General features: G+C 47.7%; 1 protein-coding gene and 1 long non-coding RNA gene across 8 annotated transcripts in view; one reads left to right on the top strand and one right to left on the bottom strand.

The window, feature by feature from the left end:
- Positions 1–1,053: 1,053 nt before the first annotated feature.
- Positions 1,054–18,476, top strand: part of RFX1 (regulatory factor X1) — a 42,180-nt gene continuing 24,757 nt past the window's right edge. For 3 of the 7 annotated variants that reach the window (XM_038379224.2, XM_043506948.1, XM_043506943.1), the window contains exons 1-5: positions 1,054–1,324; positions 7,717–7,826; positions 8,405–8,488; positions 14,110–14,205; positions 18,142–18,237. In XM_038379224.2, coding sequence (XP_038235152.1) covers positions 1,054–1,324; positions 7,717–7,826; positions 8,405–8,488; positions 14,110–14,205; positions 18,142–18,237 — 657 coding nt within the window. Of the gene's footprint in view, positions 1,325–7,716; positions 7,827–8,404; positions 8,489–14,109; positions 14,206–18,141; positions 18,244–18,476 lie in introns of all 7 variants that reach the window. The other 4 variants (XM_038379225.2, XM_043506945.1, XM_043506946.1 and 1 more) reach the window with 3 other exon arrangements.
- LOC119846086 overlaps positions 1,318–18,476 on the bottom strand; it is a 29,347-nt gene continuing 12,188 nt past the window's right edge. Inside the window, exons 5-7 of the long non-coding RNA XR_005289759.2 lie at positions 17,887–18,041; positions 5,728–5,848; positions 1,318–3,087 (exon numbers count right to left, since the gene is read on the bottom strand). This is a non-coding gene — a long non-coding RNA (uncharacterized LOC119846086). The remainder of the gene's footprint in view (positions 3,088–5,727; positions 5,849–17,886; positions 18,042–18,476) is intronic.

The raw sequence follows: 18,476 nt of genomic DNA, 5'->3' as shown, positions 1-18,476 counted from the left end.
GCAATCAGCAGGTGCACAACAGCAAAAAGAGGGGAAATTTTGGCCATGAATGAGAGACTCTTTTGAAAAGTGTCCTGGGATGTTTCCATATCCGTAAGAGCTGACAGGACCTTGTTTTAGTTAAATTTTATCCATGAATCTCCGACACAGTGATTTGCACAGGACTCAGCCTCACAAGGGGTGAGCTGATGCTGCTGCCAGATCCTCCAGCAGGCCTGGAGACAAAATTCTGCTCTGTTGATGTGAATCTGTGTATTTACAGATGTGTCGCTGATTTGCAGAATCTGGTCTAGTGGGTTTCGCGTCTGAGCACAAAGCTATCCTTTCCAATGTGCTGGGCCAAATCTAGCTGTGGTGTAAGAGGAGAGTAGCCCCTGGGGTTGAAATTGATCCATCAAGCTGAAGCTTGATCGTTTGGTATGTGGAAATGAATGCAATTTCCAAATTCCCAGCTTCATTTGGAGATGCGGGCGCTCAGCACCTCTGGAAACCGGGCCCAAGGCGCCTCAAGTTGGGCACCCACAATCCAAGGCCACTACCAAAAATGCCAGCTTAAGGGCTTGCTTCTCCTCTCCCTCATGCCCATTGGCTTTAATGGAGTTATTGCAGATTTCCCTTATTGGAAGCGAGAGCAAAAGCAGGCTGATCTCTAATTTCAGTACAGTTAAAAAGGGTGTGTTGTAGTGGTGGGGATCTGGGAGATAATTGATGCAGGTTCGTAAATTGCATCCAGTCATAACGTGGGGATTGGTTCTGAACAGGTTTCTCCAGAACCGTTACTTTTCCAGGCCTGTTTCCGCAGAGAAAGATGAACTCTGCTACTGCTTTTTCCTGCTGTAATTGACTGTAATTAGTTATTAACCATGGGGTGTAATTAAGTTATTGCTTAACGAATAGAACAGCAGGGAGCTGTTTCTATCCCCAGATTGCTTTACAATTGATTAATTGTTTTTTTTTCTTTCTTTTTTTATTTTGTTTTTTCCTCTTTTTTTTTCTCAACAAAAGGAAGCAAAAAAAAAAGCCTTATTTATTATCATTTTCCCCACTGTTGGTATGGCAACACAGGCGTACGTTACGGAATTACAGGCAGCTCAGCAACAGTCACAACAGCAACAGGCGCAGCAACAGCCGGCGACGACGGCGACAACAGCGGCACCAGCAGCAGCCCAGCAACAGTATGTAGCGGAATTGCAAAGCACGCAGCAACCAGCTACTCAGAAACAGTATGTCTCGGAAATCCAGGCCCCACAGCCACAGGCTCAGGCCACCGGCCAACAAACTCCAACACCAGCCCCGCAGCAGTATATCATAGTCACAGTGTCCGGTAAGTCTGGGAGGAGTGTGGTGGGGGAAAGCCTCATGGCTTCTCACATGTTATGGTCGCTCCTTCAGCCTGAGTGGTTACTTAATGTCAGGGGCCTTTCAGAATTGTTTAGGCTGAGGAATTGATTATAGGAGCCAGGTATATTCTTGGTTTATCTTGTTTATTTCCAAAAAAATGTCCAGAGTGCTGTTTCTCTGACCATAGAAACAAACAGCAGCAGGCAATTTCCTCCCTCAGAAATTCCCATGCCTGAGCTTCCGGTGAGCTCTGTGCCCAAGAAGCTTAGACACTCTGCTTCACCTCAAGGTCACACTCACACTCCTGGCTGTTTCTTCCAACACACACAGGCAGCCACCGACATCCTAGCCCCTGTGTTTGCAACCAGGAAAACCACTCAGCCCATACAACTTAGCTCTGACCTACCATGTGACCCAGTGCCTTGGGCGGTAGCTTCCATGTTTGCAGCTGTCTCTGCTACCTAAAGGATCTTGATTGTTTCTTCTTTTGGGCCTAAAACTATGCTTGCCACAAACGTAAGTTTTAGTGAGATCTGGGATTGTCTTTAGATACAAGATTAACTGCTATCCCCTTTCAGCAGAACATTATGTATGTTTATTCCTGTCTTGCTCCCTCAGGAGACCATTGACTTCAGTGAGAACAGGATCAGGCCCAGAGGTTTATATTATCTGTCTATGGACACAGCCTCTGGGTACACGTATATAATTGAAACAAATACCAATCACCTCTGCCTGCAATAGATGGGCATGAACTCCTTCTTATCTGTTTTAGGTCCTTCTATGACCTGGATCACCACAGTGTCTGAGCACGTCACAGTCTTTGTTGTATTTACCCTCAGGCCCCCTGTGGGCAGCAGGGAAATATTTTTATCCCCATTTTACAGATGAATAATTGAGGCCCAGAGAGACTAAGTGAGCTGGCGATATTCACACAGGGAGTTTGTGGGCAGAGCAGGGAATTGAACTGGGTCTCCCAAATCCCATGCCAGTGCCTGAACTACTGGAACCATCCATCCTCTCTGCCTGATCTTCCCTATCAAATTGGCCTCTTGCCATCCTCTGGATCAGCACCAGTAATATGGTTCTGCAGGGAATCTCTGTCCCCAGGAACAGCTGTGCAGCCCCATTGCCTTTGTAAGCCCCTCAGAACTGAATCAGCAATTCTCTCGATGAGGCACGAGCCACAAGAGACTCTACCTTGCTCTCCCAGAGCTCTCTTGGCTCCGCAGGACTAATCAGAGTGAGAAGCAGCCAAATCTGACTGTTGCTTCTACAGGTAGATCCTGCCAGGGCGAATGTCTGAGAGGTAAGAAGGAGCAATAATCACTCTTCAGAATAGAACACACACTTTAAAATAAATCCAAGCTGTGGAACAGGCTCAGGTAAACAGAGGCACCTTTATACAGTGATCTGGAGAGCTGACTCTCCACTGAGAACTAACCATACATCAAGAGACGGGCTTATTCCAATTTACTGCTGCTATCGAGAATGTCTACGCGAGTCTCCTCCTTTATCATCTCTTGACAACTCCGGATACAAATGTACTCGTTTTTCAAGTGAAAAGATAATAATGTAATGCTACCAGACCGCAAACTCCCCCTGAGGTCAGGGAGTCAAGCCAGGTTCTTTCTAGCTTACGCATCATCAATTCAGATTTGAATTTGGAATTTAGTGTATTCTGTTGGTGATGCACAAGTTAGAATAGAATCCAGCTCATGCTCCTAGGACTGGCTTTCCTCTGCAGGTCTAACAGAAACAAGAAATCATAAACCCGTAGGTTAGTCACTGTAGAACCTATCTATTACAATGGCTATGTACCGTTGTAGCCACATTATTTATTGGTCTAGAGCCAATCTATCCAGATTTCATAGATTATAAAGCCAGTAGAGACTGTTGTGATCCTCTAGTTTGACCTCCTATATAACGCAGGCCATAGGACTTCCCTGAATTAATTCCTGTGTGTACAAGAGCAGATCTTTTAGAAAAACATCTAGTCTTGATTTAAAAATTGCTAGTGATGGAGAATCCAGCACAGCTCTTGGTAAATTTTTCCAGTCGTTAATTACCCTAACTCTTAAAAATGTATGCCTTACGTCTAGACTGAATTTGTCTAGCTTCCAGCCATCCGAGCTTCTTAGACTATGGCTGCCAGATTGAAAAGCCCATTATCAAAGTTTTGTTTCCCATGCAGGTACTTGCAGGCTGTGATCAAGTCACCCCTTAGCCTTTTCTTGGTTAGATTGAGCTCCTTGAGTCTATCACTGTAAGGCAGGTTTCCCAATCCTTTAAGTCATCACTGGAGTAGATGAATGGTGAGTAAGTAGAACCGCTTGAATGCTTGCAGGTTTGTTAAGATGCATTAAGAACTCAACTCCATCCATAGGTACCACAATTTGTACTGTGCTATGTTCTAGTTTCTGTCTCAGAAGGCAGGTGTGTGAAGGCCCTTTGTCCCGTGAGATCATGCTAGGAAATCCTTACTGTAGCACAGTATTGTGATTCAGGCCAGGGTCTGAATAAGCAATAGAAAGAGATGGGTTAATAGGTGGAACATTTCCAGTTAACTCTGAATCAGAACCAACCAAACATCCCTTCTAGATCTAAACACCCCCAGATCAGGAGCAGTCGGTTTCCTATAGAAAGGAAGATTGTTACTAAATAGCTGAGGGCAGGCAAGGAAAACAGCCGGATAATTTTCCCCCTGACTTCAGTCGCGTGTTGCAGAGTTGCATGAAATATCATCCAAAGAAACTGGATAGCCTGAGATAATAATCAGGCTCCACCTAAGCTGTTGAGAAATCTCTTGAGCCTTTTGATTCATGTTCCAGTTGGGAGTTTTAACAAGATTGTATTTTCCTAGCAGTGGAAAGTTTAATTGGAGAAGGTGCTGGGTTTTTAGCTACCAAGCCACTCCCTGTAAGGTCCTAAGACAACCACCCACAACCAAAGCTGGAGTTTATCTTTTTGGCAGACTTCCCACAACACTTCCCTCCCCTCCAGTTCAGTTCCATTAAGGGCTATCTGCAGACACTAGGTTTTAAAGCTGGCTCGGATTTTATTCAGAGAAAATTTGTTGTAATTCTCAAAGGGGAGTGTGAGCTAAGGCAAATTTTCCACCGTGCAGACCCTGTCATAATAGATTGACCCTTCTGTTCGCATCCTGGAGTGATGCAGGCCAGACATCTGCCACAAATCTTATTCCTTCTAGTTCCCTGGCATAAAGGCTAAGATCCTCACCAAGTGTAGATTGATGCAGCTCCATTGACTTCAGCTGGAACTGTGGGTGTCAGCGCTTCTGAAAATCAGACCCCAATATCGAGAACCTGGCTGGCTAGAGGGGGTGTGTGAGGGGTGGTGCATAGGCACCTACACCTCTACCCTGATATAATGCGACCAGATAAAACACGAATTCGGATACCACACTGTAAGGCAGCGCTCTGTGGGGGCAGGGCTGCGCGCTCCAGTGGATCAAAGCAAGGCGGTTTCACCTATAACGCGGTAAGATTTTTTGGCTCCCGAGGACAGCGTTAAATTGAGATAGAGGTGTAGTTAGTTAGAAGACATCGGTCTCCTTCACTCTTCCGGAAATCATTTCCTACTGGGCCAGCTCAGAGTGGTGGCTGTGAAAGCCCCTGAAGCTGGTCTTGGGAGAACAATCATCCAGCTCCCTGCTTTGCTGCCTTGTGAAGGAAGTGAGCGTGCCTCTCTCGGGCATCGCTTCTTGCTCCTGGGAAGCCATTAGGCACTCCAGGCACAGCTTTCTCCAGCGCCTATAAGCAAAGTGAACAGTGCCGTACCCAGAGGCGGACCCTACCTGGGAGGTGCCCAACTCCATCAGGGGAGAAGTTGCCAAGAGGTGCTGAGCCTCTGCCACTGATTGCTGCCCTCTAGCACCTGGCGAGATCTGGTCCATCGTCAATAACACTGACCCTGGTGCAATCAGACAAGCCTCTCTCTCTCCCCACCAGTGTAGCAGTGGAAACAGTTCTAATAACACAAAATGCCTTGTAATCCCAGGAACCCACGCTCTGCTGCCTTTAAAAAGGGAGCGAGAGAGAGAGAGAAGGAAAGCAATAATAATGAAAGGTTTACTTACCATCTGGCCTTTAGGTGAAGGAGGAGGGGGTGGGGGGGGCTTGATGCACAGCTGAGCAAAGATCTCGCCACCTAGAAACTTGTGTAGGGGCCGATTTCTTTCTGCATTCATCTCCCACTTAATCTAATTGAAATGGGCATCAATATGTTTGCAGACAACCCAAAGAGCTGGTTTTCCTTTGCAAAAGTTATTTAGGCACCTGGATCTGAATGGGAGTTAGGTGTCTTAATACCTTTGACGTTCATTTCCCCACCTGAACAGCAGAGATAATAATATTTATAGTTGCCTACCTTGCAGGTAGTTGTGGGGCTTAACTCAGGTCCGAACATGCTTTATAAACTTAAAGTGCGGTAGGATCAATGGCTGTTGCAGTTTTAGGCACATTAGAAATACCCATCTAAATTCGAGGAGCTGGAATTTAAAGGGAAGGAATATGATAATAATGTATCGTTTCTCTAAGGTCTTTGGTCCCGACCTATGCACACACACACACACAGACTCACTGAAATGCATCTGCCTCTGGGGCAGAGAGTTGCAGCCACTTATTGGCTAGTGGCAAGAGCAGGAATTTTGGCCAAAACACTTTACAGAGCATGGGATGGGATCTTTAACAAAATAAAAAGAACCATTCCTTGTTTTTATCTAGCGCTTTTCACCAGTAGATCACATAGCATTTTACAAAGCAGCTCACTGTCATCATCCCTATTTTACAGGTGGGGAGACTGAGGCAAAGTGACTCACCCAAGGTTGCTCTGTAGAGCAGTATCAGAGCTAGGAAATTTCCCAGTCCTGTGCTCTGTCCAGTAGGCCACTGCACTCCTTTTTAATGCCCTAATGTGATGACAGGGGGCATTGTGCTGCTGGATGACATGGGGGAGCAAGTGGAATTGGATTTTCCAAAGGCTTTTGACAAAGTTTCACCTAACTGATCACTGTCCAAACTCCCGATGTCTAGCTTAGGAAAGAAGGGGCCAGGGCTGCTCACTGAAGTCTGTGGGCATTCAGGCAGATCAGTCGAACAAGGTCCTCAGGTTTGGAAGCTGCATCAGAATCATTGGGGGTAGCAATGCAGCTTCCTGTGTGAAAAGTAAATTGCAGGAATCAGGCCTGGTTGCACTAAGACTTTTTTTCCATCTTTAATGTCTCCAATTCTGTGGTGTGGAAAGTAACCAACACAAATATGGTTGCTATCAAGTGCCAGATACTCTGCACATTACCAATGCTAGGGCCCCGCTTAATTGTTCAGTAAATGCCAGAGCACTAGACACCATATGACCCATCGTGCAAATGCTTCCTCAGAATCCATCTCCACTGGTCCATGGAATCATAGCTGTTAAAGTGGGAAAAGGACTTCCCGCTTAGCCAGTCCTGTCTCCCAGAGTTCCCAAGCTGTTAAACCCATCATTAACATTGATTTGTTCAAGTGCCTGAAGGAAACAGACTAATTCACCATCCTGGAAGGTCGCTGAGCTATTTTTTTCCTACTCTTCTGTTGATCATGTCAAACGAGACACCCATGAAACGTGATCTCCTGCTTCTCGATTAGAATCAGCCCCAGATGAGCTCCCCCCACCCCTCCCTGGAAAGATCAGAGGGTTGGGATTGCACCTACTAGTATGGGGATGTTTATTCTAAACCAGCCTCACTGGAGCTTTGGTGAGGACTGGCAGGGATTAGGTAGCCAAGGTTCCTGGTTATAAAAGCCTTGGGTCTTTTATTACCTGTCTCGCAAGGAAGGGGAGCAAACACAAACGCACACCCCTGTGCCCACTGCACCATGTATTATGATTGTCTCTGTACAGCTCCTTGTGATCGTAAGTACCTGGCTTGCTTCGCAGGGAACGTCTTTGCATTAAGGGTCCATCAAACAGGCAGGCTGGATCAGAGGCCTCAGTCGCCTGTTTTCTCACTAGTTTTTGGTAGAGGCAGTTGCTGGGTTTTTCTTTCTGTTAGAAGCAGAGGCTGAAATTCACACCGGGTGCTGAACAATAATCAGAGGAGTTATGCCTGATGGCAGAGAGCTCCATTCTACATGTGGGCATGAAGCTACTGAGCCATGGGGTTGGGAGTCAGGACTCCTGGGTTCCATTCCCAAGTTTGGGAGCTGTATTCCCTTCCCAGCACTGTGACCAGAACCCCCCATAGGTCCCAACACCAGTCCTGTGCTCAGTCCACTTTGCAACTCCCTTGAAATATACAGGAGGGATTTGGACACCTTTTCTGAATTGCCTTCCTCAGACTTTTCATGTGACCTTTTCTTCTCCTCTTCCAAAATCCAGAAGGTGCCATGAGGCCCAGTGACTCTGTCTCCGAGTCCAGCCCTGGCTCAACGGCCACACAGTCAGGGGTGCCAACACAGGTGGTGCAGCAAGTCCAGGCCACGCAGCAGGTAAGTAGACAAGCAGGCGATCTTCCTGAGGGACAGCTGGGTGCTGTTAGACTTGTTGCAGGGGAAATAAATCAGGCTAGAATTGGGCTCCTTGGATTTGTTTGTTGCTTCTGGGCCTGGTGAACATGAAATCATTTCAGCTCTAGTAGTCTAGAGTAGGCTGGGGGGCTGTATGTCTGGATTCTGTTCCGAGCTTGGGGGTGGGAAGTGGGAGCTAGTGGTTAGAGCAGGGGGCTGGGAGTCAGGACTCCTAGGTTCTATTCCCAGCTCTGGAAGGGGAGTGTGTCTCGAAGTTACAGGGTGGGGAGGACCAGAAATCAGGACTCCTGTTTTCTGTTCCCAGCTCTGTAACTAAGTTACTGTATGAATTTGGGCAGGTCGCTCCCCGCTCTGTGCCCTAGGACCAAACAGTGCTGATGATGCTTCATCCCCTTTGTGAAGTGTGTTGAAGCCCTCTGCTTCCAGGTTCTTTCTTAAATGCTGGGGCCTGATAATAACTGGAGAAAGCCTGGGTGCTGTTGCTGTAATCACTCCTGCTTCCTCCATTCACCTTGAACTCTGGGTGTTTTGTTTCACAGAGGCTGTTGGTTCAAGCCAGCGTGCAGGCTAAGCCACCTTCGGTATCCCCCCTCCAGCTAACAGGTGTGCAAGTGCCCCAGCAGGTAAGCAATGTTTCAGAAAGCCCCATGCCCTGTGCTTTTCCACGCTTCCCCACTGCAACTCCCTGTGCTTGGCACTCTTGCAGCTCACAGCGTCTCTGCGTTAAACTGCCCCCAGAATATAGTTGTAGGCACAGCTCCCTCATTGCACGCTGAGTTCATTCACACACCTAGAATTAGCAACCTGAGGATCTGATCCTCCTTTCCCTTCAACTAGCGCAAAGCAGGAGTAACTCCTCGGAAACGATGGAGTTCCACCGTTGTAAAAACCCGAGAAAAATCAGGCTGCATGAGGGGCACCTGATCGTGCTGACCCAGGGAAATAACAGTGCTTCTGCAACTCGCCATGTTAGCGGATAGATTAGAAGTTAGAGGTAAGTAAGAATCATTCAGATCAGTTAATTCAACTTGTGCAGGGGAAGCTTATTGTTTAGTGAGATTGGAGTCCAGATTTAGTGGTGCCTTGAATGGGGTTGCGTGTTGGGTGCAATGCTGGTCAAAAGACTGGATGGAAGTGGGTTGGATCCAGGCCTCATTGACATCAGCGCAGGGGAGCTAGAATAATTTGTATAGTGGGGGTGCTGAGAGCTATTGAACCAAACTGTAAACCCTGTATATGATGGAAACGGCTGAGAGCCGGGGGTGGGGAGGGAGCCCCCCCAACACCAGCATCTCTGTGTTAGTGGCTAATGGTGGATTGTCTTACATGGGAGCAGGATTTTACTTAGCTGGTGTCAGGGGGCATGAAACAGGGAAAGCAAATCACAGGAGGATGGACAATAAAAGAAGCTCTTCCAACTCATTTATCTTCCCTACCTGTTATTTGCTTTTCCGGCTACTTCCCCAGGCCTTCCACCCCCTCTTGATGTATAATTGTCATGCGTTTTGCATCTTCCTGCTGTGTAATTGTCATGCGTTTTGCATAGCACCCTCTGTTTTTCCTACATATCACAGGCCTCACAGCTGCTGGGTGAGTTCTGCCTCCTTTGTACTAATCTGATTCAGCCACTGATGTGTGTAATTGACATATGTTTTGCATGCCCACTGAATGCCAGAGGGGTTTATAGCATCTATACCGGATTCTCCACTCACTTTGCACTCCCCGTAACTGACACCATTATTTTTGGCCCTGTCTGATTCTGGATCAGAGGCCTTACTGCCCCGTCTTATTCCAGGTCTGAGTGTAGCCCTAGGATTTAAGTGGTAACTGGACCCATTGGGCTCAATTAATCCCTGGTTATATAGGGCCAGATACAACTCTCATTGACATCAATAGGAGCCTTTTCACCTACTTTAATGGGAATTTAATCAGACCCTTTATGTCATGCTTGGGTTATCTGCTCCCAGCATTGTTCTCACTGGAATGCACAGCAGCAAAGATGGCTCAGGCATCGGAAGACCCAGAGGCTCCTCCTGCAGTGCCGGCAAAGGGGGAGCGGGGCCGTTTGGCCTGTGGAAGGGACCTTGTAAAAACAGTGACCGTTTCTTAAGAAAGGAAGATGGTCATGTGATTAAAGCACAGAATCAACACACAGATGTCAGAAGATCTGGGTTCCATTCCCGGTTCACGCACTGTCTGTCTGTCTGGTGGACTTTGAGGGCATGCAAGACTCCTCAATTCTATTCCCAGCTCTGGGAGAGGAGTGGGGTCTAGTGGTCAGAGCAGGGGGCTGGGAGTCAGGACTCCTGGATTCTCATCCTGACTGTCTCTGTGACTTTGAACCAATCACATACTCTCCCTACCACTTAAAGAAAAGGAGTACTTGTGGCACCTTAGAGACTAACAAATTTATTAGAAAAGGAGTACTTGTGGCACCTTAGAGACTAACAAATTTATTAGAGCATAAGCTTTCGTGAGCTACAGCTCACTTCATCGGATGCTCACGAAAGCTTATGCTCTAATAAATTTGTTAGTCTCTAAGGTGCCACAAGTACTCCTTTTCTTTTTGCGAATACAGACTAACACGGCTGCTACTCTGATCCCTACCACTTAGTTTCCCAATCTGCAAATCTGGGGTAATTCTTACCTACTTCTCCTGGGGCAGGCAGTATGAGTCAGAATAGCATAGGGGATGCCCTCTGACAGAAGGTGCTATTTTGGTAAAGCATTACATTTGTAATGAAGATGCAGCTGTAGTCATATGGACAGGCATCCGGAGACTGCAAGAAGGTTTGTGAGTTTCTATCATCTAACACAGCTGACGGGGCACTAATCACGCACTAATCGTGATCTAAACAATGGTTTAATCCATGTCTGGGACAAACTGGAGCATGCCCAGCACAAGGGAGTCTCTGTTCTGTGCAAACTCTGATCCACTCTGCCTCTGGCTTTTCCTTTTCAAGTTAAAAAAAAAAAAATGCCAGGCAAGAAGTTGTCTTGCCTTGAATTTATCAGTGATTGAAACTCATGTGGATTTGACTGCTACGCACAAGCAGTGGGGTCGCAGACACTGAACTAGGCAAGATTAAGGAGAGGAAGCAACATTCCCATATTTCCAGTCCGTGGTTGGTTTGTCAGCTTCCTTCCTCCTCATGAAATGAATAAAATATATCCTAAAGCAGTTCACAGACTACACACAGTAGCACTGAAATGCAGCTGTCTCTGGGAGATAGCTCACAACCAGATGGTACAGTGGAAAACTTTGGCCAAGGACAGAGTTAAACACTCTCCCTTAGAAAAGAAACACACCATGAGATCTTTCCTATCCCAGCACCTCTGTTTAAAAGATGTCGTCTAAAAGCCCCTGAAGGATTAACATTTAAACAACCCCTGGATTTGGGTTGCTGAGATATTTCTCATCTGATGTTCAGACCCCAGATCCGTCGCCTCTGCTGATATCGAGGAGAGCGACTCCTGTGTGATGATTCTTTATACCGAACCTGCCAGGTTAATGGTGGGAGCATTTGCAGCAATGGTGGACATTGCTGGGCATGGCTACAGTACTTTACAGGAGGAAAAGGAAGTTGCAGCTAGCACATTGCATGGAGACTCAGAGTCATGGAAATGTGCAGCTGGAAGAGACCTCGAGAGGTCATCTAGTCCAGTCCCCAGCACTGAGGCAGGACCAAATTAACCCAGACCATCCCTGACAGTGGTTTGTTCAACCTGTTCTTAAAAACCTCCAATGAGGGGGTTCCCCAACCTCCTTTGGAAGCCTGTTCCAGAGCTTGACTATCCTCGCTAGAAAGTTTTTCCTAATATCTAACCTAAATCCTTGCTGCAGATTAAGACGATGCCTTCTTGTCCTACTTCAGTGGATGTGGAGAACAGCTTATCATTGTCCTCTTTGTAACAGCCCTTAGCATATTTGAAGACTGGCCTCAGGTTTCCCACCAGTCTGCTTTTCTCCAGACTAAACATGCCCAGGGTTTTTAATCTTTCCTCTTAGGTCAGATTTTCTAAACCTTCCATCATTTTTGTTGCTCTCCTGTGGACTCTCTCCAGTTTGTTCACATCTTTCTTAAAGTGTGGCACCCTGTAGCCAGGACTCCAGCTATGGCCTAACCCGTGCTGAGCAGAGCCGGACAATTACCTCCAATGTCATACATGCCACACTCCTGCAAATACACCCCAGAATGATATTACCCTTTTTCACAACTCCATCACATTGTTGGCTCCTATTAAATATTTCATTTGTGATCCATTATAACTCCCAGCTCCTTTTCAGCAGTGCTACCCTCTGGCCAGTTATTGTCCATTTTGTAGTTGTGTGTTTGATTTTTCCTTCTTAAGCCTGGTAGTTTGCACTTGTCTTTACTGAATTTCACCTTGTTGATTTCAGACCAGTTCTCCAATTTTTCATAGTGGTTTTGAATTCTAACCCTGTCCTCCAAAGTGTCGTGTTCAGATTTTATAAATATACTCTCCATTCCATTATCCAAGTCATTAATGGAAACACCGAATGGCTCCGGTTTCAGGACAGACCCCTACAAGACCCTAGTAGATACGTTCCCCCAGTTTGACAGCAAACTGTTGATAACTACTGAGGATGGTCTTTAAACCTGTTTTGCATCCATTTTACAGTAATTTCATCTAGATCACATTTTCCTAGCTTTCTTATGAGAATGTTACTTGGGACTGTCAAAAGCCTGCCTGAAATCATCTCCTAAGCAGAACAAGCTACAGAGGAGATCTGTGCTTCCCAGCTTCTGCTGGGTTCCTATTCCCTATTAGATCTATAACGAGGTTCTGATGTTGATTTACAGTGACCCTAATGGGTCAGACTTCCTCCATCACAAAGCCTTCTCCATAGCGAGATGTCAGGGTGAGTCAGCGCTTACCACAGCGCCAGACAGATCAGAACCCTACAGCCAACAGTGCACGCAAAGATTTGGACAGAGTCTTGGCTGTCCGATCTGGACAGATCTTACTAGAATTTGAAATCAGTGTGTAGTGCCTAAAACCTCAGTGATGGGACCTTCAGACATGCCAGTTGAGGTCCGTCTGTTTGGACTAGCATGATGAACACTGTAGTAGGAAGAGAGCCTGAGACACAAGCCCTTCTATTAGAGGCTTAACTTTGTATATTCACTAATGTTTTATCCAGTCAGATTTTAAAGTCCCAAGTGTTGGGGCTTTCACCCCTCCCTTTGGAGAGGCTCTTCCACAGCCAGGTCTCCAAGCCAAGATGCTGTCCCAGACAGTTTCCCATTATTCCTAGTTGGCCCAGCTTTCACGCCTGCTTCACAGTTCCCTGGGTTAACCTTTGTCTGTTTCGGCTAACGTTCTACTTAGGAAGGACCTGAAAAGCCTTTTCCTGGGTAATGAAGTTGCCTTGACAGTGCAGTGCTAGAGGAACTGCAGATAACCTAAAGCCACATCTCAGTTGTCTGCATGCCAGGCTGGTGAAGAAACCACCTAACAACTGGCTGCAAAGATTTTCTGCATGCTGGCATCTCCTGAAGGAGGATCAAGGAGAAGAGAATGGGACCCAAATGCTGCATCATGACTCCAGGTTTTGGTGGGTTGCAGTAGCATTTGGAAAGGGAAATAAAGAGTCCTTGGCCAGCATGGCATTAGTCTGCATGATGGAAGGTAGCTATTCCTCAGAGCTACAAAAAGGAAACACAACAGAATTTGCCCCATTGCATTTTATTTTCATTGACTCAAAGAAGGTAGAGATGGAAGAGCCCTTAGATCCTTAGTCTACCCCGTTTCCCAGCCAGTGTATTTCTTGCTTTGCTTTGTTTGTCTAGTGTTTAAAGTCCCCAAGTGATGGCACCCTCCCAGCCTTGGGGCACAAGTGGACAGCCTGTTTGATATTGGCCAGATACAAGCAGATGAAGGTTTCTGCTCCCCAGGGAACCAAAGAAGTAATTTTGGTTTAGTCTCGGTTCTGTTGGCGAGTCCAGATAAATACTGAACATGCTGAATGGAAATTGACTGTACTTGTGAGTACTGTTCCTAATGACACTGGCTCAGGCTGTGCTGGTGAGTATTGTTACCCAAAGCCAATGCAGCTTCACTTACACTCTGGACTAGCGCCGGCTGCCCGGCTCGGGCAGTCCTCTGGACCAGCACCGGCCATGACCAGCCCTGCTCCCCAGCGGCCAGCAGAACTTGGCATTGCTTTGACTGCAAGGTGGTCATTAACCAGGACTTCTTTTGTATCATCCCTTTGCAGCGGCTGGTGGTGCAGAGTACTTCCCAGGCTAGCAAAGGAAGCCAAGTCTCGTTGGCTGTGCACAGTGTTCAGCAGCAGGTCCATTCTCCACCTGAGGTGGGTGGCGGGATGTTCGTTCCTCTCTAACCTGGGGAAAAGCATGACCAGGCGCCCAGACAGCCACAAAGCGGGAAGATATGTTTGCATTGCTTTTTGTCGCTCATTATTTACCCCCCTTTCAGTTCACCACCAGCATCCTTGTCTCATCGCTGCAGCATTTCACATTCACAGCTAGACAGCAGCCTCTTCCTGGGGAATGATTCAGCCACCCCCCTGGCAAGTGTTTAGCTCTGGGTTTATGTTTTGGCCCCAGCTCTGGCCTGGAGTTTGACACCAGGGTTTCGTTTGGCCCCAGATCGTGTCCAGACCTCAAGCAGGGGCAGGGACAGGGGCACGGGCAGGGATATGTTCAAGGGATATTTGTTTGATGGTTTAATGATCCCCCTTGCATCCTGAGTAACTGGCAGGTCTGGAAAGCTGCTCTTGGTCACTCACAATCTCACTGCATTGAGCATTCGGGCTGAAGTGTTCGTTTACAAGTGACGGGGCTCAGTGCAGGGGGAATTGGCCTGCGTTAGACAGGTCTGGCTAGATGAGCCAACGGCCCCTAGGGATCTAGGCTGATCTTGGTTTTGACATAGGAAGGGGATTGGTGCAGGGCGCATGAGGCACAGAGGAGGGGAATCGAGCCACCATATTGTGTATAAAGAAAAGGAGTACTTGTGGCACCTTAGAGACTAACAAATTTATTTGAGCATAAGCTTTTGTGAGCTACAGCTCACTTCATTGAATGATCCAATGAAGTGAGCTGTAGCTCACGAAAGCTTATGCTCAGATAAATTTGTTAGTCTCTAAGGTGCCACAAGTCCTCCTTTTCTTTTTGCGAATACAGACTAAGACGGCTGCTACTCTGAAACCTGTCATATTTTATATGTGTCCTTGGCATAGACTCACCATTCTGGAGCACCTCCTCGTGGCAAGATCTGGCATTGCAGCTCCTCTGGAGTTCAGGGGTCTGTGCAATGACTTGACCCTCCAGCCAGCTTATGTTGAGTGCCCCAGCCCTCCTGGGGTAACCAAGGCCCAGCTCAAAGAATGAAAACTTCCCCCCTTCCCAGGTGCCACCCTCCGGAGTCTTTGCCGCTCTGCAGAGTTCTTCTGCGCTCTGTGACAGAGTACTGCCCCCCGGGTCTTCTCCCTAGAGACTTGTCTCTTGCCCAGCCACTAAGCCTCAGACTACTACTTCCCTCAGGCCTGCTTTATGAATCTCTGGCTGCCCTCTCCCTCCAGGGATGGTCCCAGAGCACAAGCTGCTCCCTACAGATCCCTTTGTAGTTCCATTCTTGAGAGCAGAAAATCCCAATTTCCTGTCTCCTGGGTCTCCTCCTATTGGCCCTGCAGTCCTTCCTTTATGGGCCCACCCAGCCTGTTTCTCCCCAGCTGGAGCTAATCCTTCATTGCCCTCCAGATGCCCCTGAAGGGGCTAAGTGAACTGTCAGTCTTCCTGTAACCCTGTCACTGCCAGCGTGGGGTATACGCAATCCTCATGACCTAAAGGGACATTGTATGGAGGATCTAGGCCAATGTAGGCACTTCACCCCCATTGAAATCAGTCGGAGTGAGGCTCTTACGTACCTTTGAGGGTCTGGGCCTTTGTCATGCTCCATACCTGACCCTGCGCTCTGTGGGACTGTCCTGTAGAACTCAGCAGGATCCTTGTGGGGAATGAGGGCTGCAGGGTCAGACCCTCGGGCTCTGCTTTTGGCACATTTTAGTGCAGGCCAGAATGTCCTAATGATGTGTATAAATGATTCACCTTAAAACTGTTTGTTAATAAATGTAAGTACCTTCCCCTGCTATATTTGCATAACTTCCCTTGCACGCCCACCCTTGTGGGGGTTTGTGACCAGAAAGGGCAGTTGGCCAAACAGTCTGCTTTCACTTGCTCTACTGAGTGAAATAATGAAAGTAAAGTAGGACTCCTGGTTTCTGTTCTCAGCCCTGGAAGGGAGCGGGGTGTAGCAGAGCAGGGGGCTGGGAGCCAGGACTCCTGGGTTCGGGTCTCAGCCCTGGAGGGGAAGGGAGTGTAGCAGAGCTGGCAGTTTCTACAACAGCTGTAACCCAACAGCCCTCAGCCCCCTGCATTCTTATTGACTGCTCCCCAGCAGCTCTGACGGCCCCCTTCACTCCCTTAAGGGGCTGGTCCCCAAGGGCGGTTAGGAGCTGAAGGACATTTGAGGATCTGGCCCTGCTCCCTAGCGGCTCTAACTAGCACTGTTCCCGTCCTGCTAACGCGGAGTCTAGTGAAATCAGAGGTTTGCCCTTAAGTTTTTGGGGAGGGGGTAGGGAGGGACCAAGATGTTTCTTGTTCAGCTTCTGCTTCTGTTCTAAAGTGATTAATCAATCAGGGACTTTGGTCCAGACCCTCCCAGGTCTTTAGGTGCCTAACTCCCATTGATTTCAGTGGGCATTAGGCATCTGAGCACCTTGGGAGAGCTGGGACTGGTAAGTGTTTTTTGCAATTTACTGACCTTGTGTGTGAGTAAAGTGACGTAGCTTCCATCAGGACCAAACCTGGGGCTCTCTGGAGAGTCCTTGGCACACTGGGGACCTTCAGGAGCCCAGCCGATGAAAGGTTGGTCCTGGAATCCTTGTAGGAAGAGGCAAAATGTTACGAAATTCTTCCCAGTGTTAATAACTCAGAGAAGGACCTTTGGTAGCGTGTGATCTCTTAGCGTGGCAATGTCTCTTTTGCCCATCCTGGTTTTTACACACCATAAATGTGCAGGAAATTTGTAAGGAAGAGCTTGCTAGCAGAACTGGCAAGGGGCGAGCTTCCCTTCCCCCCCACGAAGGGAGTGATTGGATGGGTCACATGATGGAAGCACATGACTCAGACCCAGTCCTGTTGGCCTGGGACAAATGAAGGGAGCAGGAGTTCAGGCCAGGAGCAGGGAGGCTGCAGTACAGTTGTGCTAAAGGAGGTAAAGACATACTTTGGAAACCACAGTTGGGAGCAAATCATCAAGCGTGAACTGAGCGCTCAGCACTGCAGAACACTAGAATAGCTAATGCAGTCCCAGCCCTAAAGGAGGGTTGCCTAGTGGTTAGAGCTTTGGACTGAACTCAAGAGACACGGGTTCCGTTCCCAGCTCTGTCACTGGCCTGCTGGGTGACTTTGGGCAAGTCAGTTCATCGCTCTGTGCCTTAGTTTCCCCCCCCCCCACCAGTAAAATAGGATTATGCTACTGACCTCCTTTATAAAGTGCTTTGAGATCTACTGATGTAAAGCGCTAGATAAGAGCTAGGAATTATCACTGCTTTTTAAAGCTAGGCAAAGATCAAGCAAGAATGCTCTTGGCGATGAAAAGGACGACAGTAATATAGAAAGGAAACGCTCTTTTGGTTACACATATTCTGAATCAACTTGTAGAACCCTTTGCCACTGGATGTTATTGGGACCAAGAGCATAACTGGATTCACGAAAGGGTGGAGCATTTACATGAATAATAGGAACAATTACATTAGATTGAATAACGAATGACAAAGGGGTTAGGCACAAACCCTGCCTGAGAGGTGGTAGGAAGAAACGTCGCCTTTGAAGCAGCTGTGACTGGTTGCTATGGCAGATGGGGTAGTGGATCCAGCCTAGAAATTCCTGTATTCCTCACATTGTCTCCCCCGGGGGGGGGGGGGGGAGAAGGGTGGCATTACAGTACCGTGCTCTTATCTACCCACTTCCTGTGTTGCTATCACTTCCTGCCTTAACCTGCATGCTTTTCATTTGTTCCACAAAGCACCATCCAGATCTGACAGCTAGCGAAGTCACCCCTCAGAACAGCACACGGCTGTGGGTGGTGGGGTTGGCAGAGTCAGGAGCTCCCAGGAGGGATCTGAAACAGGAAGGAGGGGGTATGTGTTACGGGAACACAATCTGTGTTACTCCTTCCCCCACTAAGCAGCTGATAAAACACCACCTCCTTGTTTTTCCAGCACTCCGCTGTCCAGAGCAACAGCTCCACCGCCAAACCAGGACAAGTGCAGCAGCTTCAGGTGCATGGAGTCCAGCAAGTGCCTGTCTCACAAGAGGTGCTGTATGGTTGCAGATCCCAAAGTAACCCCCTCCTGGGGTGTCACCAGAGCCCTGTCTGGTGGGGAAAGAAAAGCCACTGGGGGATGATGGTAGTAAATGCTCTCAAGAGCTTGGCTTTGGAGCTCTATTGGTGTGAGCGTGGATCGCAGATCTGAGATCTAGATTCTATTATAGTGTCTCCACTGCAACAGCTGCCCAATACAATTTAGCATCTTTTCCCTCCAGTAGCAACTCA

The sequence above is a fragment of the Dermochelys coriacea genome, chromosome 20 (genome assembly GCF_009764565.3).
Source record: "Dermochelys coriacea isolate rDerCor1 chromosome 20, rDerCor1.pri.v4, whole genome shotgun sequence".
NCBI classification, from domain to species: Eukaryota; Metazoa; Chordata; order Testudines; family Dermochelyidae; genus Dermochelys; species Dermochelys coriacea.
The sequence above is the reverse complement of the archived record's forward strand: the minus strand, read 5'-3'. Positions and strand labels throughout refer to the sequence as shown.